Raw genomic sequence first — 25,187 nt, forward strand, 5'->3', positions numbered from 1 at the left:
AGGTTGAACCAAACAAAGGGCCACTTACAAACACCATTAGCACAAAGTGAGCAGCCAATCCGCTATCTCACTGGTTTTCTACTTAATAAAGTCTTAAATGAAATAAAATATTGTTATACTGCGTACCATCAGATAATGTCAAAGATTTACTACAGATTTATTTTTTGAGTTACAATTTTAACACTTAAAGTCAATCAATTAGAACGATGAAGCTATGTCTGATGGGGCCAAAAGTATAAAATCAAAGATATATGACACTTGCAATTCATATATTTATCTCAGCAACTACTTTATTTCTGTATTTAGTTCTGAGTGCATAATACACAGAACATCCTCACTCCCATGGGTGTTGCTGTTAGGTGCCCTTGAGTCGATTCTGACCCTATGTACAATAGAACTAAACACTGCCTGGTTCATGTGGGGAAGGAGGTGCAAATAGTAACAGTTTTTATTTTAATGGCTTGCCTTGCAATCACAGTACAATTAGTCAGAGATGAAAGGAAAAATACAAAGAAGAAGGTAGGGTGACAGACTAAATCAGTATGTTGATATTAAAATTTGGTAATGACACTTTTGAGCATGTTTAATTTTTTATGCAGGTTTTAAACCTACATTAAAAAGAAAAAAACAAAAAAAAAAACAAACCCATGGCAATTCCAAAACACCAGTGTCACAAAAGACAGTCTGAAAACCACTGCTCCATTCATTAAGCTATTGAACTACTACTACACAAAGGTATGACTGAGAGCTTTAAGACTCCAAGCCTCAAACTGTCTTCTATTAAGTTTTTCCTAATCAGTACCGGACCCTACACAAGTGATTCTTCATGAGTTGCTCGGGCATTCTTGGGCCATGGAAGTCTCTAAGAGGTACCCCAGATCCCCCTTTCAGGAGGGATTCTAGCACATGCAATACTGACAGCAATAAACCATCCAGCAACCTATGGTGCCTAAGATAGGCTTCATCGTTTAAGGAGACCAGTCAAAGAGAATTTCTATTCATGTGTAACAGGAAGGATATTAAGAAAACAAATGCGCTCAGGACGCCTGTGGTTAAGAGAGGTACATGTTGTTGTTGTTGGGTGCTGCTGAGTTAATTCAGACTCACAGAGGCCCCAGGTGACAGAGTAGAACTGCCCACAGGGCTTCCTAGGCTGTAATCTTTGCGGAAGTAGATGGTCAGGTCTTTTCTCCCACAGAACTGTTGAGTGAGTTCAAACCACCAACCTTATGGTTAGCAGGTGAGCATTTAACTGTTGGGCACCCAGGACACCTATATTATAGTGGATATTTTTGTTATCTGACAAATCAATTACATGCCAGTTACAGGTCTGATTATGACTCACTATAGTCTAACGTAGACTATGACTTAATAAGCCAAGAAATGCAAAATTCAACCATTTTTGCCTAGAAAAAAATGTATATACAAAAATCAATGGCAGTACAAAATTAAATAAACACATGTATCTTAGATACCTTTTTCCAACCTGAGCTTAAAATTGAAAAGTTGTCTGGAGCTAGTCATAGACACATCCTTTTATTATGACCATAAACCAACTGTTCTTAAACTTAGTCCCTATAGCACAGGACTCAATTAAGGACTAAGGTGACCCCAAGCCATAGTGTTTTCAATTGCCTCGTATACATGCAAAAGCTGGACAATGAATAAGGAATTCCGACTGAAGAAGAACTGACGCCTTTGAATTATGGTGTTGGCAAGAGTACTGAAAATATCATGGACTGCCAGAAGAATGAACAAGTCTGTCTTTGAAGAAGTGCTGCCAGAATGCTCCTTAGAAGCGAGGACGGTGAGACTTTGTCTCACATACTTTGGGCATGGTATCAGGATGCATCAGTCAGTCCCTAGAGAAGGACATCGTGTGTGGTAAAAAGCAGAGGGTCAGCAAAAAAGGAAGACCCTCAATGAGATGGAACGACACAGTGGCTGCAACAATGGGCTCAAGCATTAAGAACGATTCTGAGGACGGCTCAGGGCTGGGCAGCATTGTGTTCTGTTGTACGTAGGGTCGTTATGAGTTGGAACCGACTCGTCGGCACCTAACAACATAGCACAAATATCCTCCATACCCTTCACATCTAGATCTCCTGATAATAATTCACTCAGAACTGAAAGCTGGCAGACCAGCTACACTGCTGCTTCTTCAAGCTGGTGCTGTTAACAGCACTGACAGAATGACTCTCCTTAAGTCTTTTCTCAAGCTGATTCATTTCCAGTAATAATTTTGTTCCTATGTCCATTAAGTTTTTGAACCAAATACTGATACATTTTGCTGTTTCATCAAGAACCACACGACAACCAGAAAAACCCTTGACACTGTCAGTGGTCCAAGATTGACATTTTGTTTTAACTCACACAAGTAACATTGCATTAAGTAGATTCTTAAACACAAAAGTATAAAGAACCCTTTTCAATCTCTTTTCTCCTAATCTCTTTCTCCAAATTATAAACAGTTTGGTCTATATCCTTTCAGGTATTTCTGTATGTTTACATCAACAACTACTTGTTTTCCATCAATTTGTATCATGTTATTCATACTGTTCTTTTTCACTTATCAAAAATGTTTTGGAGATGTCTGTCTGTACCTGTAGGTCTATCTCAGTGGTCAGGAAGCTACAGTTTGTGGGTCAAATCTGGTCCATAGCCTGTTTTTGTAAATAAAGTTTTATGGGAACAGAACCCTACCCATTTTTTTATGTACTGTCTATGACTGCTACAAGGCCTATGCCCAGTACTCATGGCAGAGGCTGCATGGCCCACAAAGCCCAGCATACTTATTACCAGACTCTTTACAGAAAAAAGTTTGCCAACCACTGACCTATCCTATTCTTCAGTGTCTGCCCAGTATTCCATCTAATGAATAGACCATATTTTACTAAGGGATGTTCAGATTGCTCTAAAATTTTCCATATTATAAAAATGCTGCCATGGTGTATGTACCAAGGATTATATTTTGAGAATTTTTTGATAAGGCACTGTGTGTCTCTAGTTGCTTAAAAAGAAACTAGAGAAAGGTGCCTGGCACATAGTAGGAACTAAAAAAAAAAAAAATTTGCTGACTAACTGCTTTTGAATGAATCACGAAGTACCAAAATATCAAAGTACCTTGTATAGTTTAGATAAACGATCTTTGTTGAATGGCTTTACTTAAGATCAGGGACTCAAGTATTTATTGACAGTTAAATGTAAAAAAATAACTCCAGCCTGAAATCATCAAAATTTCCAAAAATATTCACCCAAGTCTCTTTATTAAAGCAGACAAGAGGTCAGAAGATATTTTCCTCCTTCACAAACAAATACAAGTCGGAATAACGCACTGATGAGGAAAAACACTGGAATATTTGATGAATATCCACTAAGACCCTTCAATGGCTATTTTGATTTTTGAAGTTTTATTCAGTTAATTTTTTTAAAACCTACCACCCATTAATTGTTATGTCCTATTTTGGAGTCTACCCCTTTTAACTCTTTAATACTTTTCAACATCTTTTCCCGTTTGTATACCTGCTAACTCTTCCTCATGGTGGTTTTATTTCTGAATGTTATCTATGGGGCAGTTATCTATATACATATATTTTATTGTGAGCTCAGCTTCAGCTTTACAGGACTTTTTATTTTCTTTTTTTTCTCTAGTGGGAGCCTCTGGTCTCCTGTTAAAGTGACTCTATGGAGCAGCTCTGCATTTGCTCTGGCTGGGGTCCCTCAGGGTATCATAATTCCTTTACTGGGATTTTACTAAATCTCTTGCGAAAACTTCTTATCTTGGGGTTCCAGCACACATGGATAATGTAAATTCAGACCCCAGATTCATGCATGATACAGAATTCTCACTCAAGGCCCTGGAGAGCAAGATTCTTTGCCGCTTTTGAATGTCAGTGGGTAGAATTTTTCTAGGTCCTTTATTGTGGGTGTTACAGTCTTTAACGCTCTTGTCTTTATGTAGGAGTCTCAGTTCCAGTTCCTCTGTAGGCCCTGAGGCCACCTATCCTGTCCCCAACTGAGAGGGATGCTGTTTTTATTGCTCTAGCTTTGAGAAACCTTGAGGGAGTTTTCTTTTTTCAGGTTCAGCTGTGTACAAATTAAAAAAAAAAAAAGAAGTATATATATATATAAATATAAATTTTTTTTTATAAATATGTATTTTTTATCGAGTATTTCTAGGTTTTACAGGAGAATGGCCTCAAATATAGCAACAACTGTAAACACGGCACAGGATTGGGCAGTGTTTCATTCTGTCGTACGTGGGGTTGCTACGACTGGAATTGACTCAATGTCACCTAACAACAATAGGAGAATGGAGGTGACAATCCAGTCTGCTTCACTGCTGGAGTTCCTTGAAAATCAATTTCGTACTACCAATCAAAGGGATGGCTTCTCCCTGACACCAGTGCTTCCCAAATGGAGTAGAGGCACTGAAGGGGGAATGGCAAAAGGATTCATTGATATACAGAAGAAAAATTTTAGAGCTCATTATTTATATTGACTTCTTAACTTTTTTTTTTTCTTAACTTAGAAGAGAAATGGAATTCATATATAGACTGATACACTGGTGCCTCACGCAGCCTTTATGTTGGGCAGCCTCACTTGATACACAATACTAGCGGTTTCTTGAGGGAAGAAGGGGTGTTCCTCACTTGGTGGGATGTGGGGTATGGGATGTGTAATGGTGGCATCCTTTTTTCTCTGCCCACTTTCAGCACACTGTGACAAATAGAAGTTTACAGGTATATAATTAAGAGAGTTTATGGGCTATATTATCTAGTTTCAACTGAAATAAAACGGAAAGAAGGTTTAACACAAATTCCTGCAAAGAAACCATACATCAAAGACTACTCTAGTAACTAACCAACCAACAAGAACATGGCAAATGTGACACTTGTCTTATTCCCAGGATGAGCTCCTTTTAAGTAGAACAAGTATGTAACTTTACATTAAACATACTACCGATGGAGGCAGGATGCTAAAAAGTGTTCTAATGATGGATGTACGTGCTAAAAAATGCTTGGTGACTACTGCCCTGGACAGCCAAGTTATTCCAATTCTGAGAAACTGACCATGCCAAGTGGCCTAAAACTAAACTGTAGACATTCAAGTGGTGTCCTCGGAATGTGACTAATTAGAGCCTGGGCTCTGAAAGAATAACACTGGTGGGATGCTGGCCAGTGATAGCCTCTTCTTTCTTAGAGGTTGTATAAAGCTTATTTTTGTGAAGTAGTAGTTGTCAGCTTTCTGATTATACCTGAAAGGTGACATCAGCATGTGTGCTATCTGCCACAGGGATACATTGAGATTTGGATGACACCGCCCTTGAATTTTTTTTTTTAATGGGACATTAAAACAAATAGTGCAGCAGACTATTTTTGGGTTATAATGCACCTATAAAAATCACTTAACAAGAACATGAGTGATGAAGCCAGTCATTTAAAAAGTCACAAGAGCTGCGGTATAGATAAGACAGGCTGTGGGTTATATGCTAGCTTTAAGTCCACTCCTTTTCTATTCAAGAAAGCAAGTAAGTGGAAATTATTATAGAACTAACTCTGAAGTTGCCCAAACAAATTTAAAAAATTTTAAATTTCAGTAGTAAGTTAACTGTTTTTAGTCACAAATCACTTGGGATACTCAACATAAATGACAGGAAATAAGATAACATCATGACATCACGGTCTGAGAAGTGCTCCTTGGAGTCCATATTAGTCACTATTTTGTTGCACTGGTTACAGGTACAACACGACACTGCCTCAGCCTTCCGGGGTGGACCGATCTCCAGATTGGTCACTTCTGGCCATAAGCAGCCTCCATGATTTACATCAGAGTGCTATGCAAACATTATCACATTCTATGTGTGCCATGACCGAAGTTCACACATACTGCCTTAGAGCAGGGGTTGGCCTGCAGCCTATTTTTCGTCTGGCCCATGAGCTAAGAATGATTTTTATCTTTTCAAGTGGTTGAAAAAAGTTTAATATTTTGTGACATGTGTGGACTGTATGAAATTCAAATTCCAGTGTCCATACATAAATAAAGTTTTACTGGAACACAGCCACGATCATTGCTTTATGTATTACCTATGGCTGCTTCTGGAGTCCTGGTGGTGTAGTAATTAAAGAGCTCGTCTGCTAACCAAAAGGTCGGCGGTTCAAATTCACCAGCTGCTCCTTGGAAATGCTATGGGGCCATTCTACTCTGTCCTATAGGGTCGCTGTGAGTTGGAATGGACTCCACAGCAATGGGTTTTGGGATGGCTGCTTTTGCACTACCACGGTAGAGTTCAGTAGTTATGACAGAGACCCTGTGGTCCACAAAGCCTAAAATACTTGCTACATAGCCCTTTACAGACAAAGTCAGCGACCTCTGCCTTAGAGTATCTTATCAAAACCAGGAACCATGCTCAGGTAACAGCCTTCTGTTTAAGGTGGTTTTAAGCAGGTCAGCAACATCTCTGCACACAAAGGTACTCTCCCTCCCTTGGCAGTTAGCATGAGCTAATGGTGGTAAAGAATCGAAGCATATACCAAAAGACTAGAACAAAAAAATAAGCATGTATGATCTGACAAGGGATTGCTGGGTAACTTTAGGGTTGAGGCTATGATGCAGTTTTGATGCTGACATAGACTTCTGGAATAGGTAGTGGTTTAGGGACAAAAGAACAGAATATCTGAAATTGGAGCTGTCTGAAAAAAAAATACAGGCTGTATGCTATATATATCCAGAATTTAATTCTTTGGTACCAGTTAAAGAAAAACATGAAAAGGACTACTTCTCCATATAAATGAGGAACAGATCAGAAGTGGGATAGACACGAAGCTAGAAATGAGCTTGCTTGAGCCAAGAGAGCTGATCTTGAGAGAGGCAGAGCATGTCTCTTACTTGCACAAGTGTAGGCATCTCTGTTGGTGAAAGGCTTCATACACTGGCTACAGTTGATGGGACCCACAACAGGAATGGAACCGAAGGTGTGGCCATTAAGAGTCTTCTTGTCCTTGTCCTTCTCTTTATAATCTTTCTCTTTCTCCTTAATTTTCTCTTTCTCTTTTTCCTTTTCCTGCCAATGAAAAGAATCAACAATTAATTGAGCACTAGAAGGCTTTCCCCTCACCTGGGCCTCCAGATGACATGTGGTCAAGAGTCGCCGGTGAGTGTTTTAGACAAAAGTAAGGAACACTGCTTTAGACACCCCCGCACAAAAAAAATCCTGTTATTAAGTTGTGAATGTGGCCATGGATCTTCCTCAGTAAGTCACAGCAAAGGCCACAAAGCAAGCAACACGTTTAAGGCTGGCTCGAAGCAGGAGCAGCCTGAGGGAGAGGAAGGACGACTGGGCAGCACAAAAAATTACTCTGAGGTTCCCCCTCTGACTTTCTCACACCAACCACATGCCCCTAAGTGAGGGCATAACCCCATGACGTTTCTTCCTTACCCTATCCAGAAGTATTAAACATCTCCCACATATACATTTTCAGTTCTCACTAGTTAGAATTTCAAGATTTATGGCTATCAACTTTGGTACATTTTTCAAAAATAGGAGGAGGGAGTAGATAAGAGGAGCAGGCTGGGAAATTGCACCATGGTTAAGAATATGTCTGACCTGGGTTGAAATCTAGATACTCATGCTACTTACTAATGATTGACCATGGGTAAGTTAGTTACATTCTCCGAGCTTCAGTTTGCTCATGTGTAGGATAGAGATAACAGAGGTGCTCATGTCTATGTTTTTTTGAAGAATTAAATGGGATAATACTTTAAAACACTACATGCCTGATACATAAAAACAAAAATCAAACCCACTGCTGTCGAGTCGATTCCAGCTCATAGTGACTCTATATGACAGAGCAGAACTACCCCACAGGGTTTCCAAGAAGCGGCTGGTGGATTTGAACTGCCTACCTTTTGGTTAGCAGCTGAGCTCTTAACCATTGCATCACCAAGGCTCCAACATAGTGAGTACATAGTAACGCTCAGCAATAGTTATAATAATTATTCATAACTTACTGAAAGTGGGTTCTATTTGCTTATTACTCTCCTAATCCAACACAGAAAAGCAGTGATAGCAGTAGGGGAAAGGACATTTTTATGGGAGGGTGGGATGCTAGGAAAGGAAACTGAGGAACAGCAATGACAACAGTGCAGAGCAGGGAGGACAAGATAAGTATGCAAAGGATGGGAGACAGAAGCCCTGTTATTAATTCTCCTCAAAACCATCTTCTTTATTCCCTCACGCTAGTTACCAGAGGGGTCACTTCCTTCAGGAAAATGGGGTCCCAGAGAAAGGCAAGTCGCAAGGCCTATCTGTTCACTCCTCTGCCCTGAAGACAAGGAGGGCACAGCAGGACAGGAAAAGGAGGCAGCATGGAGCTGACTCTATTTTGGAGAGACAAGGTTCACCCAGACTGTTCTCTGGTCTCCCCTAAGAAGCTCCTTTCTCTTCATGCTCCTCCCTCAGAGAGGACGCAGGAAACTGAAATTCATCTAATGTTTACTATGCGCCCAGCCACTGAGCTAGGTGCTTCCCACTGACTGAGCAGACTGGAGGTGGCCAGGCATGAAGCTCAGGGGCACTGGCTAAGCAGAGATCAGATTGGATGGGAAGGAAAAGGGGGGGCACTGGACTGGGATTTGGGTTTTCTGATACTAGAATACACTGGCTACATTACCTCACAAAAATACAGAATGCTATAAATGCTTTAGGGACAGACAGAAAGCAGATGAACTTTCACATGACATCATGCTTCAATCTAAGAGGGATTAATATTAAAGCATATATACAATCGTAAAGAAAAATGCAAGAGTCTTTAAAACTTGAGGAAATACTGATGACTGCTAGATTCTAAATAAAGTTTCTAAAGCAGTCAGGGGCATTTCAGGTATATCTTACTTTTAGTAGGTTAGGACCATGGAGTATTAACCATGTTCTCCATGAAAGGTCCTTAGAAGCACTGTGAGGCAGGACATTCAGCTAGTTAACCAATATCAATTGAATTTTTTTTTTTTTTAAACTTACTGGAAAGGTTTGGAGAAGTACAATTCACAGAGGTGGGAGTTTCACCTATTGCCATATACTACTGTTGTAATCTAAGAAAATTCCTGGAAATGGGAACCCCACAATTAGTGATCACCACAAGTACTAAAAAAAAATGCCTGCATTTTGAATCAATGCCTTCTACGTACATTATTTCATCTGATTCTAAAACTCTGAAGTGACAGGGTGGGCACTATGCTTCCCATTTAACAATGGAGAAGTTGCAGATAATAACAGCCAATATTTTGACAGTTACTAACCCAATGAAGTAAGTACTCGCTGTTACTTCCACTTGCATCTGAGGAGACTGAGGCTTAGAGATGTTAAATCATGGATTTGAAGCCACACAACAGTAACTGCCCACACTGGGATTAAGACCCGGGGGTGGATGACTCTAAATCTCAACTCTCACTCACTACACTATACTGCTAAGAGCTGGAGAGGTCCGTTAACTTGCAAAGGTCACACAGCAAATGAGCAGCACAGTCAAAATTAGAACCCAGGTCTTTTGACTTCCTGTCCAAAACCTTTCTCACTATACTGAAACGGTGAATATTTGCTAAGTCCAGGGTTCATGTTATATCTTTTATTAAAAGAATACATATAATGAAACTCTAAAGGCCGAATGCTATTAATTTGGAAGAAACAACACATAAGGAAGAGAGAAAAACTACTTCATTTTACAAAACAGGAAACCGTTCTGAGTAAAAATTAGTAACCTCTAAAGTACCTAAAACCCTAATAAAAATTAATAATAAAATTGATTTTCTTTGAATAATTTTCTTTTCACTAAATTTTGCTACAGGTTCCTCCATACATAAAATGCTAAACTGAGAAGCATCTGATTTTTGCTCAAGAAAGCTAAAGCATTCTCCAATAGTTAAAGAAAATCTGCTATGGCAAGTTGCTTATTCTCTCAAGCTTGCAATGCTTTTCAAATCTGAATAAATAACAGGTTCCTCATCCTTTGCAACAATCGCAACTAGTTTTTCCACAGGCAAAACCAAACAAAACACTTCACTGTCTCTTTCTGTGTTTATTAGAAGTGAGTGCTCTTACCTCTCCATGTTTTGGTCCTATGAATCTCAGTGTTATGACGGGTACTTCATGAAACCGACCCCATTTTACCGACATGATTCGGTCCCCATGCCAGGAAATGTTCTCTCACAGAAGGAGGGGCTCATGCCGGCAGGGCAGGGCTAGCAGCTTGGAGCTGCCATTAGAGAAAGCGTAAGAGGAAGCCAGAGACTGGTTGAGAAAGGGAAGGAGGGAGGGTGGAGGCTGGTTGTTGCCTTGAGACGATCTTAACTATTTGAATGCTGCTGGTAAAGCCAACTACCTTACTTACAGACAATACAGGCAAGGAAACAAAACTAATCCCCCAGATACAGTGTGTGCGGATGGTGCTTAAGCTGCAACATGGGCACTCGGGCAAAGACTGAGGCCAATTTTTAAGGCAGCAGTAAGGAACACATCTGTCTAAAAACAGACTTCTCATTTTATAAAAAGCAGTGAGTTTCCTAAGAAAACTTTTTAGTGAAGTTGCCTGTGGTAAGGTGGTAGCTGGCTGTTTCTGACGCTATTCATGTTTAGCAGCTGCCAAAATACTTTAACTGTGTGCTGGGGAAATAGAAGCTAAGAGTATTTAAAGGGAAAGACACAGGCAATCGCTAAACTAGGATACTATGGAGGAAAATGATTTTTCACTTTCCTAAACCTACCCTAGGAAACCCTAAGGGGCAGTTCTACTCTGTTCTGTAGGGTGTCTGAGACTGGTTTTGCTCGACAACACACAACACCAACACCAATAAACCTAACCTTTAGACAAGTAATTATAATAAAAAAATCAGAGAACACTTTGGACAACTGTGAAAACATGCTATCATTAAGCAACTGTCACACTGCAGATCAGTAATCAAAGGAGGAATGAGAGAGATAATTATATTTAACATTGACTTACGGCTGTGTAAACAGTGCTCTAAACTATTGTAGGCAACTCTGAAAGGCTGGTGGGTATATTTTTTATACAGACCACAAGGAACTAGGAGTTGGTACTGAATGTCTTGTTATAAAGTCATGTCGTGTATTAGCAGCTGTGCAGGAATTCAACCCTTGCATCCAAAAATACTACCTTAAGTCAGATTAAGAATTTCTCTAAAACATTGCTAACCATCTTCTAGTTGTCTGCAAAGAAGAAAGCTTAGTAGCAAAAAGAAAGCCAATATGACAAGATGGTTTCTAGAATTGCACACCTCCCTTTTTGAATGCAACTATGATGCATTACGGAAACCCTGGTGACGTAGTGGTTAAGAGCTATGTCTGCTAACCGAAAGGTTGGCAGTTCAAATCCACCAGGCACTCCTTGGAAACTATGGGGCAGTTCTACTCTGTCCTATAGGTCACTATGAACTGGAATCGACTCGACAGCAACGGGTTTGGTTTGGTTTTTGGTTTATGATGCATTACAGTGTTTAAATATTCTGTAATAAGCCAAGTTACTTAGCAGGAAACAGCACTATCTCTTAGAGATACTAAAAGACAAAAGCAGAAACTGCCTATCTTCCTGTTGTACTTCCTGTTTAGACTTTTTTCCTCTTTTCAAAAAAATTTCAATATATTTACCTAGTAACTTATGCCAGTTGTTGATAATTCTCAAAATAATTTGTGGAGGAGACAGTAACTCAAATTTTCAAATAATATATATGCAACCCAGTGCTACAGGCAAAATATCCTGCCCAGGAATATGAATAGCTTGCAACCTAGTTGCTGATTTTTGGCTCCTCTGAGCATTATTTAAGAATTGTTTACAATCACAACTTAACATATTGACTGTATCAGGTTAATAGCTATAAGCCATTTTTATATAAACATATATATATATTATGCTTAATTATACAGAAAACAGGAATTTCCAAATGACCATTGGAGACTACCAAGAACTACAGGTGGCATTTTAATATTCAGTAAATGCTTAAATTTTTCTTTTAAAAGAAGTAGGAACGGTTCAGTTGTATGATAACTATCAGAACAGGCAGATTGGATACATCAAGTAATACCTATTTTAAAAAATTAAAAGTGAAAATATATAATTTTCATAGACAATCAGTGTTGACATCTCAGTTAGCACTTTCAAGTTTTTAACATTACAGAGAGGCAACATAACTCAATTATTCAATAATTAAAAAACAGTATCATCATGGCTAAGAAAAATTCATTTATTTTTGTGTTATCATTTAGAAAATAAAACACTTCTGTATAGAAAAGCCCTATTGTGAGGGGATGATATATAAAGGCAGGGTATTTAATATAACTTAACACAAAAAATATAGGAATTCACTATAGGAACTCTAAAACAATCTTATTTAGTTATACAGTTGTGAAAGGTGACTCTCATACTTCTCAACACACTTGGCCATCAGGGTACTTTAAAGAACCGATAATGAGAAAGGGGTTGTAATCCAGGGTTACTACCATTTTTGATTTTTAGTTTTCTTGAGACTTCCTCCATTGCTTAAAACAGCGCAGCCCCCAAGGATCAAATCTTGAAGCCAAGTCTGAAAGAGGAACCAGTCTCAATTGCAAAACAGTGTTGTCAATTTGAAAAAGACGATCAGAGGCAAGAGGTCAACTGACACTTCAATAGTTTCTGCAGTGATGACAGGCTTCACTCCAACACAGATTACCTTCTTCTCTCATGTCCTTTCTCCTCATTCCCTCACTAGCAAACTTTAGTCATTTGAGGTCATTAACAAAGTTAAAAAAAAGAAAAGAAAAAGATACTGTTTAGCAATATATTTTGCTTAAGAGTAAGCATGCAATGCAGAGTACTACTTGCCAGAAAGGAGCCCTGGTGGTTCAATGATTGAGCACTTGGCTGCTAACTGAAAGGTCAGTGGTTTCAACCCACCAGCCACTCTGCGGGAGAAATATGTAGCAGGCTGCTTCTGTAAAGATTTACAGCCTTGGAAGCCCTGTGGGGTAGTTCTACTCTGTCCTATAGGGTTACCATGAGTTGGAATCGACAACAACAAATAACTACACTTGCCAGAAGATAAACCAGGTTCTCCCTTCATTTTTATCTAGTTATGTGACCTGAAGCATACTGCCTGTGTTTTAGCTGATAAAATAAGGAGGCTGGATGAGACTTCAAGGTCAGGTCCAGTTCCTACATTCAGACTTATACTGTTTTTTCATGTTTGTTTGTCTCACCTGATCAACGAGATCAGTGGTGTACTCATTGCTCTGCCCTAAAAGTCAATGTCATTGTGGGATGGGATGGAAAGGGGATCTGACCTTATTTTATCCATTTCCAATTAAAGGTTTATTTGAAGATTCTGTAGTGTAGAGCCAAAATAAAAAAATGACAATTTTTTAAAAATCAACTAAATTTGATCATAAAATGTTTCAAGGTAAAGACTATGAATTTTAGTTTCTTCAGGTGATTCTTAACCCCTGCAGAGTGCCATGACTATAGACGTAATTCAGTAATACTTGGCTAATTTATAACGACCCTGGCATACTGCTGATGCCAACCAGTGTCTATGCCATTAGAGTTAACTCAAATAGATAAGGTATTATTTTACGACTTGCTGCCAATATGCAGAATACCAGTAAGCATTCTGGCTTCTCTGACCTTAGATTTGCAGCTGTAAAACAAGGTTAATTATGAGATTAATACTTAAATATGTGATTATTCTACAACTGACTTCTGCGACTCTGCATCTTTTCCTGACCACTTGCTCTCCAGTTGGTGCGTCAGAGGCCAAAAATGGGCAGGAGAAATGGAGGGAAAACACAATTCTAGTGCAGGTTTTGTGCAAAAGCTTCTGAGTGATTTCTAACTATGTGTATGGTGTGCATCTATATCTATATATAGACACCAGACTTGTTGCCGCTGAGTCGATTCTGACTCATAGTAACCCTACGGGACAGAGTAGAACTGTCCCATAGAGTCTCCAAGAAGTGCGTGGTGAATTTGAACTGCTGACCTTTTGGTTAGCAGCCGTAGCTCTTAACCACTACACCACCAGGGTTTCATATATATGCATACATAGTGATTCCTTGCAGGAACTCTTTCACTGATCTCCAATTTTCATTTACTTATTTCTTTATTTTGACTGTGGAGGGATGAATGGAATGTAGGGAAAGTGGGAGGCAAAATCCCCCACTGATTTGAAATTGAAACAGTTTTGGTTTAGCAATGGGAATTAGCATAAGCAAATTAAATCCTTTTCTTTGTTTCTTTTAAAAATACATTGGGAAAAAAAGATTAGGAGTGAATAAACCAAATTAAGAGTAGTTATTTCTAAGTGGGGTTATTAGAGATGATTTTTATATTTTGAAAATTCTTATAATTAGTAGGTAATAAAGTAATAACTAGATAAAAATGTTAATTATTTTAGCTTAATCTCTTAAGTGCCAAAGAAGATACGGTACAACATGTTCTTGGTTAGGAATAGATTGAACAATTCATATTAAATTAGTTTCAAAAGTTCTTGTAATTTTCTGTGAGATAATCTTTCTTCCCTCTACACTCAAAATATTTTCAGTCCCCTGACCTAGGAATAAAACCTTCTAGTTGGGCTGATAACCAAAAGGTCGGCAGTTCGAATCCGCCAGGCGCTCCTTGGAAACTCTATGGAGCAGTTCTACTCCGTCCTATAGGGTCGCTATAAGTCGGAATCGACTCGAGGGCACTGCGTTGTTGTGGGGTTGTAGTTGCATTTTAAACCTGATTTATTCCTTTAAGGATCATAGTTCAGATTACGGGATCTGAAGTCAAAGAGACCTGGGTTTGAGCCTCTGCTCCACCATAGGAGCATATACTCAGATAAGGCACCTCACTCCCATAAAAGGGAGGTAACATCTAACTCACCAGGTTGTGGCAAGGATTAAGATTGTATGTTAAAAGCTGCTAACATGGTAAAAACTCAACAATGGTAGTACCTCTTGTTGCTGTTTTTCTTACTGTTCTTCAACTATGAGGCTATTTCTGCACTGATTTCCACCCATGTCCCACACCTAATTAGTTGTAGGCTGTGTGCAGCCTGTGACAGGAGCCTACTGATGACCGACTGAGGGGGGGAGGTCAGATGAGGAGTGCCTAGGATGATACTCACTTTGTTCTTCTTACTGCTGGACATTTTATTCTTGATGTAGCTGAATGTGCGGCTGACTTTTGTTCCACTCTTTCCTTCAAAATCTTTCTTGGAAGGGCTTTGTGGCGGGATATCATAGTTCTCTTCTGTTATACTAAATAAAAACAAGAAGACTTATTTTTTTTAAGGACTACAGAAGTCAATTAAGAAAAACCCTGAAAATACCTTATATGTAATTCTTTGTAACTGTTATTGTCATATATTACTTTATTGACAGGTCATAGCCAACTTATATATTCACATGAAAACGGCAACCAGGAATAAGAAGGTAGATGAAGGCTACTAGATGGTTTTATACATACTGCCCTCTGCTGCCAAAAAACGGCTGTTTTCTTACACCAGCCAATTCCAGTGACCTGATGTTAAATATACAGGCTGTTAATTATTAATTATTTCATCTGAAATTTCTTATTTTAAAATAGCAGTCAATTTAGAAACTTCTCTGCATCAAATAGGTGCTAGAAAGGAAAGCCATATATATGATGGATGATACGGAACTGTTAATAAAGGTTGTAAACCAAGGAATCTATATGACTGACTAACTGCAGAGCCAAGTTCCTTACAGCAGAGATGACACATCATTTTGTTCTTCTGGCATACTGGACAATCAATGCTGCGAACTGGTCAGTGTAGCCATGCACAATTTTAGGACGGAATGTTCTGCCGTGAGTTGGAGCAGATTTGAGGGCAACTAACAACAACATACTGAATGGCAGGTAGAACTGACGCAGAGTATAGAAAGATCCACTCTGTGAGTTTTAAAAAGGTCCAAACTTAGTGATGTATTTGTTCAGGACGCCTACATAAAATCTAAGTCCACCCAAAATGGACATGTTTTGACCTTAGGAAATTCATGGGGGTTGATTTCTTCAAAGAATGCTGGGCAAAGGCACTTGAGTAAATAATCCATTATACAGAAAAGGAATCTATTTATACTGTTTTTCTCAGATGTCTCAGAAAAGTTATTTTAGAACTAGCTTTCCACTGGACAGCAGTGAGAAGGCGGCAGAAGCCCATTCATAAGGCTCTTCTTCAAAACGTAAAGCCTTCTTACAGAAGGGAGGCCACGTAAAAAGCTGTTTACAAAACAGAGGAGTCTGTTGCTAAGAAACAGGGAAAATGGTGTGAAAGGCACTGCTCTAGAAAGGAGAAAGAATAAAAAAGTGCAGAGAGAAGTACTCAATTAAGAGTACTGGATTGCTGAGCCACACTGATACCTTTGTGAAAAGGAGCAAAACTTTAAAAACTGCAGGGCAACAATCAGAATCCCAGTTATGCTGTTGTTAAAATATTTAATCTCATAAGCACGAAAAGAGAAATATAAACTAAACAAGTCAGAACAGAAATCTTTTGCCTGCTGTCAAGTAAGAACCAATTCACGCACTTCAGCAGAGCTGTGTATCATATCCACATACAGAGAAGAAAATAGTTTTAAAGCATAAAATGACTATGGTAGCAGTACCACACGAACTTATTACTCATAAAGAAACAAAATGTTGCCAGACTTAGGAGTTAAAAATGTCCACAAGCAAAGAGTGCCTAAGTTCATGAAGTCATATATAAATGTGCTCTCATATGAATAAATGCAAACAATAATCTTTATCATTAGTGTAGTACAAAAAATAAAAGTGGCCAATTAATTGAGATATTAAGATACAACCTTCATATGACCTCTATGAACAACTACCATGAAACCAGAAGAACTGGATGGTCCCTGGCTACCATTACTGAACATTTTGATTGCAGTCTATAGAAGAATCCTGATCAAAAAGGGGAAAATAAAGGACAGAAATTCAAATGTCAAAAAGTCTGGGGCCATAGGGCCTGGATGAACTCCTGAAACTAATGCCCTGAGAGAACCTTTAAACCTTAAACCAAAAATATCCCATGAAGTCTTCTTAAAACTAAACAATAGTTTAGCTTAACTAGGAAAAATGTCTGCTCTGAGGATTGACACAGTGGTGGCTGCAATAAGGAACTGAAGCATAACGATTGTGAACCAGGCAGTGTTTTGTTCTGTTGTACACAGGGTTGCTATCAGTCGGAACTGACTTGACTGCACCTAACATCATCATCATATGGCATCAAAGTAACAACAACGACTCAAAAGATTAGACAGGAAACTTAGGGGGCAGTGAGTTTATGTTAATGGGGGAGAAACAACTCAGAAAAGGAGGGTAAGAATGGTTGACAACTCCAATAATGTAACCAATGTCACTGAATTGTACGTGAAGAAGCGACTGAACTGATGTATGTTTTGCTGTGTATGTTATCAAGAACAAAATTTAAAAAAAAATGTAAAAAACAACAACAAAAAGATACAGCCTTCAATACAAAACCATTTTTAATCACTATCCCAAATTTATTACTCAAGGAAGAACCAAATTAGCTCAATGAACTTGGCTTACTTAAGTTAAATGCCATAGATATTTTGGGTTTCTTTCATTTCATTTTGGGAAAGGAACAACAAAACAAATGCATAGTACCTTTCAGCCAGATTAGCGCTGGTGTTGTGGAACAGTCGTGAATCTTAGAAAACAAAAAAGGAAAAGATAAAGTTAGAACGAAAGCATTTTACCACGGTAGACAGAATGTTTATGATGACACAACTAAAGTGGAACTAGTGCGCTGAAAATCAGCGCATGGTGTCTCCTTCTTCTAAGTGTTCGGAAGGAAGAGAAATTAACTAGAAACCATGAGTCAGAAATGGAAATATGAGCAATAAGGAGTGAATTTCCCACAAAAATAAAATTAAGAAGTTTAATCTGGGATTCAGTAAACAGAACAAATCTAAAGTCAACGTTTTTTTCTAATGCTTCAACACTCATGAAGCCTATTTTATTCCTGTTGTATCAACATTCAGTCTCCAACAGGCCATCTTTCTGAGATGACATCACAGAAAGAACCTAAAACAGGAAATTATGTGCCATATTCTACACGCTCTATTAATCCTACTTTTGTATATTTCTGTATTAGAAATCTAGCTAATTTGTCTCTGATATTTTCCTGAGAATTTCTGGAAACAGATTAGTGACTAGGAAAGAACATCAGACCTGGTTTACGCTCTTGGCCCTGTCACTAATTTGGAGTGAGAGCTCTGGATTTCATTTGCTCATCTGTGAAATGAGAGAGACAAAGATGTTCTCTGAGATCCTTTCCAGGATGATGCTGAGCAAATTAATGGCTGGGCCGATGCATTCTTCCTCCCTCCATGCAGATCAGACTATAAACCAAAATGGGTCATTAAAATGTTAAGTCAGAAAGCAGGGCAAAAAGCATAACAAAGAACACTACCATTGTTTTGATCTACCACACGTTAATAAATATTGAGCTACTTTAGGACTTAAAAGAGAATATGCCCTCCATCACAAAATGATAAATGGTTTTCGATTTTCAGGAGATCAGATAGAGGGGTATTTTCCATGTATGATTCCAGATACACAAGGTTGCTCAGTACCTCCTGATACAATGTGGATCATATATACCCTTCTTCCTTGAGGCTGGCTTCAAGGATCCCTGAGATTACTGTGAGTAAAACTTCATAGACATTTGAAGATGTTCTACTACTTGATTACCAGCATTTGAAATTCTAAACTTCCAAACCATTTCAGATTCTGAATAACAATGTAAAATGACAGTTATTATTAAGTAATATATAAATAGCAAAGGAGTGGAATAATACATAGAAACTTAAATACTAAGTCTTCAAAAGATCACCTTGTACACTTTCTTCTTTTCCCTACTTGGGGCTTTTCTTCTATTTCACTTATGTGCGCGGAAGCAATAGTCAGATGAGTGAGAAAGATCAGCAGAGTGAGAGTCTAGGATCTGTTCCCAGCTCTGGTCGATCAGGTGTGAAACCATCGGCATTTTAATCTCATGATGCTTTAGTTTGCTTAAGCAAAAAACCAAGAGGCTGGTTTAGGGCAGTGGCTTCAAAACTCTTTCTATCATGGGCCTTCAATGACACAAGTGACATTAAATCCTTTCAGGTCGCCAGGATACAGTCATATTTTTAAGCTATTACCTAAAAAATTACCACCCTAGTAATCTAAACAAAAAGAAAATAAAATTTATAAGGTAGATAAATATCAACCAATACAGAACCTAACTATGGATAGGCTCCAAGTAGATTTATTTTGAACTAACCAAACACCTAACAAGTATGTGGCTAGGGTACTGGGACAATCTATGACTCTTACAATGTCCAACTTTTTCACTGCTGAAAAAATTTTTCATTCAGTTACGATGACTTCCTTAGATGTGATTCCGAAAAGAGTGATTAATTCACTAATGTCTCTGAAATTCCTAGTGTCAAGTTTTTAGAGCATCTAAGAACATGAAACAATTACGGTTACTTCCATGATATAATTAGAGACAAAAGCAAAGAAATTTGTTACTTAAGTTAGTCTGTGACATTGTTATTTCAGGTGAGCAGAATATTTCAACTAGGCCTTTTTTCAAAGCATAAAATAACTTGCAGATCTATTATACTACATCCAGGGACTGTGGGTTAGAACCTATTGGATGTACATGGTCAATCTTTTCCAAAGTGTGTTCTGAGGAATACAAGTCTCATGAGATGTGATATACTGCTGCTGTTTGGTGCCGCTGAGACAATCCTGACACATAGCCAATCCCATGGGACAGAGCAGAACTGCCCCATAGGGTTTTCTGGCTGTAATCTTACGGAAGCTGATTGCCAGGTCTTTCTCCCACAGAGCTACTGGGTGGATTCAAACTGACAACCTTTTGGTTAGCTGCTGAACATTTAACCACTGTGCCACCAGGGCTCCTTATGTTATGCACAGGCTCGCACACATTGTGGTTTCTTTCCTAAATTAATAAGCTTGGAAAACACAGCACTTTAAACACTGCCTTGGAAAATCACAACGTACACATTAGCTTCTTATATCTGCTTAACCCAGAGTTTCCTAAACCTAGTTGGTCATGGACTAGCCTCCTCCTTCTCCCTTCCCCTCCACCTTCTCCTACATAATTCTTATTAGTATCTTTGACTTCAAGGAACACATTTTGAGAAAAGGTGGACACATGATTCAAAGATTTCTCCAGCTTTTATACTTTTATGATTCCATTATGACAGATTAACTGGGTAACAAGTACTATTATGGGATTATAATTTTATATCAGTGGTAGAAGAAATACTAGGGGAACCTTGGTTTATTTACCATGTTGACCAGAGTATTTCCCAGCATATTATAAATACTTTGAGGTGAAACAGCTTTGAGGATTTCTGAATACTCAAGGTTGTAAGTGGATTTTCACAACTTCCCTCCTCTTACAACTGACGTATAAGGTGAAGGAGCCTGTGTCTGCTTGCCAAACATCTCTTAACAGAACTGAGTGCCGATAAGATCTCCATTTAAAAGCCAATTAACAACAGATGAATGAATAAGCAAAACAGGGAATATACACACAATGGACTATTACTAGGCCGCAAGAGAAATGAAGTCCTAATACATGCTATAACATGGATCGATCCTGAAAACATGATGCTGAGTGAAATAAGTTAGTCACAAAACGACAAATACTGAATACTGTATGATCTCACTTACATGAAATATCTAGAATAGGCAAAGGCAGAGATAGAGACAAAGGTTTTTTAATAGTTACTAGGGGCTGGAGGAAGGAGGGGTGGTTACTGCTTAGGGGCCACTGACTTTCTATGAAGGGTGATGGAAAAATCAGGAGCAACTAATGGTGATGGCTGTGCAATATGATGAACAAAATTAATGTCACCAAATTTTACATGTAAAAAATGGTGAAATGGCAAAAGTTTTGTTACATATATTTTTACCACAAATAAAGAAGCAAATTTAATTTTTTTTTGGTGTGTGTGTGTGTGTGTGTGTGTTACTGTGCACAAGGCACTTTCCTTTAAGAATGATGCGAAAATGCCAGCCTGTGCAATATTTAAACAGTGCTGGAACTCAGGGCTGAGCACGTGGTAGGAAGCAGGACACTCAGTCCTGTGAACGTTTTAACCATCAACTATTGTAGTTAACTGCTGTCAAGTTGATTCCAACTCATGGTGACCCCACATGTGCTGAGTTAAGCCTGTGGCCTGTCTTCTGAAGTGCCTCTGGGTGAATTTGAACTGCCAACCTTTTGGCTTGCAGTTGAGCACTTAACATTTTGCATCACCCAGGGGCTCCTTAATTGTCAGAGACTCAAAATACTAGGTATATGATATGAAAACCGCTCAGCAGATAACTTTAGTTTAGAAACGGTTTTTCTGTTAAAAAAAAAAAAAAAGCAATATTAGCATAGTCTATAAATCTTGCACAACTGCAGACAATGATTTCCCCAAGAGGGGGATTCATCTCCTTTCTAAGTTTACTGTAACTGGTACCTGTAAAGTTTGGAAACTAGTATTATCAAGCAACCTGTGGCTTACCAAAAGGACTGAAAAATAAGAAAAACGGAAGTTCAACAGGAGAGAATGTAGGGTCTAGTCTCCAAGGAAAGGTATTTTTTTAAAAAAAATGTCCTGAATAGGTGAGAAGAAAAGGGTATTACGTCAATTTTTTAATACCACAGATGGACATCTAGATATCTGTCCCATGAGATGGAAAAATTAAACAAGGAGAAATGAAATCTAACTGTCAAACGGCAAGTTTTAAGAAATCTGTACTCAGTATTATAAAGGCCATCAAGTGGGAACACATCTCTCAGTGGCTTTGAAGATATCTTGCACCCTGGGTCAGGAGGTCATTGAATCCATCAGTGTAGGTAGTATACGGAAGACAAAAATTGCTCTATCCAAATTAATTTTCACGGCAAAGCAGGAAGACAAGTGATTTTGAAAAGGTAGCATGCAAGGGGATGAGGGTCCCCAAACAATTTCTTAGTACCAAGCCTTCAGCATTTTCAGAGCTGGCCAAACCCTGGAGAACAGCCACTGGACACCCAAGTTGCTTACTTACTATGCAACTCCTGCTCCTCATCACTGGAATAAGAAGAGCCAAGAGAAAAGAGAGTTTTAGACTTAAGGAGGAGCGGAGAGATGCTGACGGAGAAGGAGATCCGCCTTGCTGGTTGCGTCTGCTGCTGGGCTGAGAAGGTGGGTAACAGAAGACATTAGATCAAGCACAGGTTATGCCAGCACAAAGAAAAAGGCATCAGAAACCCATGTCAAAGCAGAATAATGTCACCGGCCTATCTGGTTACAGGAAAGGTTGTCTAGGTGAACGCTGTAATTTATTCACATATTCATCTTCATTTCTCAATATACAGAATTCTAATGCAATATTATAAAAACCCATCAAACAATATCTATTTCCTTGTTCAATTATGAAAACAAAAAGTAAGTTATTTGAAGGGTAATAATTTACAGCTGGAGTTTTCTTCCTTAAAATATGCTGAAAACATCTTGAGCAGTGGTGTTGCTCAGGATTCTATATTTTGCTCTTTTCTCCCTCGTCCAGTCTCCTCATTCATTCCCATCTCTTAAAGTACAATTCTTCCAAAATACGCTGCTGACTTCAAGCCAGACCTCTCCTTTGAGTTCAAGACTTATTCATCTCACCACTTACCTATGGGTGAGCTTCCCACAGGCAGCTCAAGCTCAAGGACATCCCCTAAAACACATTTGTCAATGCTATCTTCTCCTGATAGAATTATGCTAAGAAAACACAGGTATCCTAGTAAATACGTATCCCAGTGTGCACACTGAGAAAGAGAGCATAACCACAGTAAGTAGAGATAAAATATTCTATATTTCTCATAAGCACTGAATCCTAACTTTCTAGATATCCACCTTGATCTTTGCTCATGTGGACTGTAAATCCTTTATACATCACCTTATATATAACAATGTCATAAGATCAACATAGCTTTCATAGCCTGATGCTTGTGTACAATGTTACAATTACAAGACACATATAAGAAGAATGGCAAATTCATAACCGTTGAGTGACTATGTAAGAATAATCCTAAGGGCAGTGCCATTTGTGAACATCCTTGCTTGTGATAACAAATCACACAAAATGAAGAGTTAAAACTTCTAACGGGTACTATTCCCCTTTTAGCATTACTGCCACTGATATAAATGAAGCCCCAGCGGTATGGTGGTTAAGTACTCGGCTGCTAACGAAAAGGTAAGCAGTTCAAACCCACCAGCCGCTCCGAGGGAGGAAGATGTGGTAGTCTGCTTCCTTAAAGATTTAAAGCCTTGGAAATCCTCTGGGGCAGCTCTACTCTGTCCTTCAGGGTTGCTGTGAGTTGGAATCACTTGGCGGCAAAGGGTTTTGGCCACTTATGTGCTTAGAGTACTTCCAGGGACACAGTGAGGCAGCTTCTCTATTGCTGTAGGCATCCTCTGGGTGTAAGCAACAAAAATTATAAGGCATGGTCTTGAAAATGGATCATCTGTAATGACTGAATTACTCTGCATATGCCGAAATTAAGTTTATTCTTCAATTGTATCCAGAAACCATCTAAGTTTCCTGGCAAGCTGGGAGACAGAGGCATCATCTAACCCTCTGATGCAAGAATAAGAAATGCTACTAACACATTTCCAGAGGCTTCTCTGAGGCATTTCTCCCAGTCATTTTCCTTTTTCCTTCAGGAAACAGGCAGCGTCAGTGCTAATTTTGATTCCTCAAAAAAACGAGCAATTACGCAGTCGTCGTGTTCCCCCCACCAAGACAGCTCATTGAAGACGTGTGCTGCAATAGCTTTCCCACTCTCTGTGGTTCCTACCTCCCACCCCAGAAAATTATGGAGACACATTTTAGTCACCCCCTTCCCCAGGATTTTCCTCTACATCAATGGGTTTTTAAACAGATCCCAGCTTAGAAAAAACGCTTTAGGTTGACTGTTTTCCTAATCTAGCAAATGATCCAACAAGACATTCTGTACAACAGCTCAGCTGACACACACATTTTCAGACGTGATCAAATGTTAACTAACAGCTGTGAAAGGCTGGGGTAGAAACAGCTACTTTCTTTAGAAGGAAGAAGACACAGTATAGGTACCAAACTGGCAAGTAGTGACATAATGGTAATTTTAGAAAGCATCTGGTTCCCAAACAAGAATGCTCATAAAACACAGCCGCTTACAAGGTAATGAGAAACAACGTTCTAGTTTAACTAACACAGCTTAAAGCCCAGTCAGAAAAACAAAGCTCTGGCACTATTCTGGGCACTATGGACTAGAGTGCTCGAGAATGATTATGGATGCTTATTAACCACCAGGAACACACTAAGCATTTAAAATAATTTACGCCTCATCACCATGCTGAAGTAACTGAGGCAGAGGGCTTCAGTAACTAGTCCAAGGCCACACTCACGAAGTATACTTATAATAAAACCTCAGCTAAAATATTTTAAGGATACCAAACACTTTAGGCTTTAAAGTCACTTTGTAGGTTTCACTTACAACACCGTCAGACACGAGGAGCATGACCAAGGATGAATTATGCAGATTATTTAAGTCCTGTGGAATTGGAGATTGGAGATTTGAGTCTGTGGCAAAGGGAGAAACACCTAGTTACCCTGATACTTTTAAGGCATACCACAAGGCCTTCGACATGAACTTTACTATTCTGTTCAACAGTCAGGATTTTAACTCTCCACAAAGATTTATCATGTTCTCGTCAAAAAAAAAAAAAAATACAGGTAGAGAAAATTAATTTAACTGCACATGGAGATGGGCTTGGGGTAGTGTCATTGGATTTGATCAGACCTTCAATTATAGCATAAGCTGCCTGAGGGAAATAAGTGAGGTCAGCTAACTAATTTATGACCTAACCATTTAAATCTGCATGAAATAAGTGTCCATTACAAATGAGAATGAGGGTGTCACATTTTGACGAAAGGGTTAAACTCTTGCTTGACGTGCTGCTCCTGATTTCAGCTCTTCTCAGTGAGCTGAGCAGAATTTCCCACGACAGGAAGAAAACTGTCCATGTCAGACAGTGCTTTCTTTCTGGGAGTTAGCCATATTATTTATAGTGTCTAGATAGCAAC

At 38.8% G+C, this 25,187-nt stretch overlaps 1 protein-coding gene across 10 annotated transcripts in view; it reads right to left on the bottom strand.

Annotated features, from left to right (window-relative positions):
• Window positions 1–25,187, bottom strand: part of AKAP13 (A-kinase anchoring protein 13) — a 395,855-nt gene that overhangs the window by 46,058 nt on the left and 324,610 nt on the right. For all 10 annotated transcript variants that reach the window (XM_049905678.1, XM_049905675.1, XM_049905676.1 and 7 more), the window contains 3 exons: window positions 17,682–17,724; window positions 15,157–15,289; window positions 6,889–7,063 (listed from right to left, as the gene is read on the bottom strand). In XM_049905678.1, the coding sequence (XP_049761635.1) occupies window positions 6,889–7,063; window positions 15,157–15,289; window positions 17,682–17,724 (351 nt within the window). The remainder of the gene's footprint in view (window positions 1–6,888; window positions 7,064–15,156; window positions 15,290–17,681; window positions 17,725–25,187) is intronic.

Source organism: Elephas maximus, chromosome 13 (genome assembly GCF_024166365.1).
Source record: "Elephas maximus indicus isolate mEleMax1 chromosome 13, mEleMax1 primary haplotype, whole genome shotgun sequence".
NCBI classification, from domain to species: domain Eukaryota; kingdom Metazoa; phylum Chordata; class Mammalia; order Proboscidea; family Elephantidae; genus Elephas; species Elephas maximus.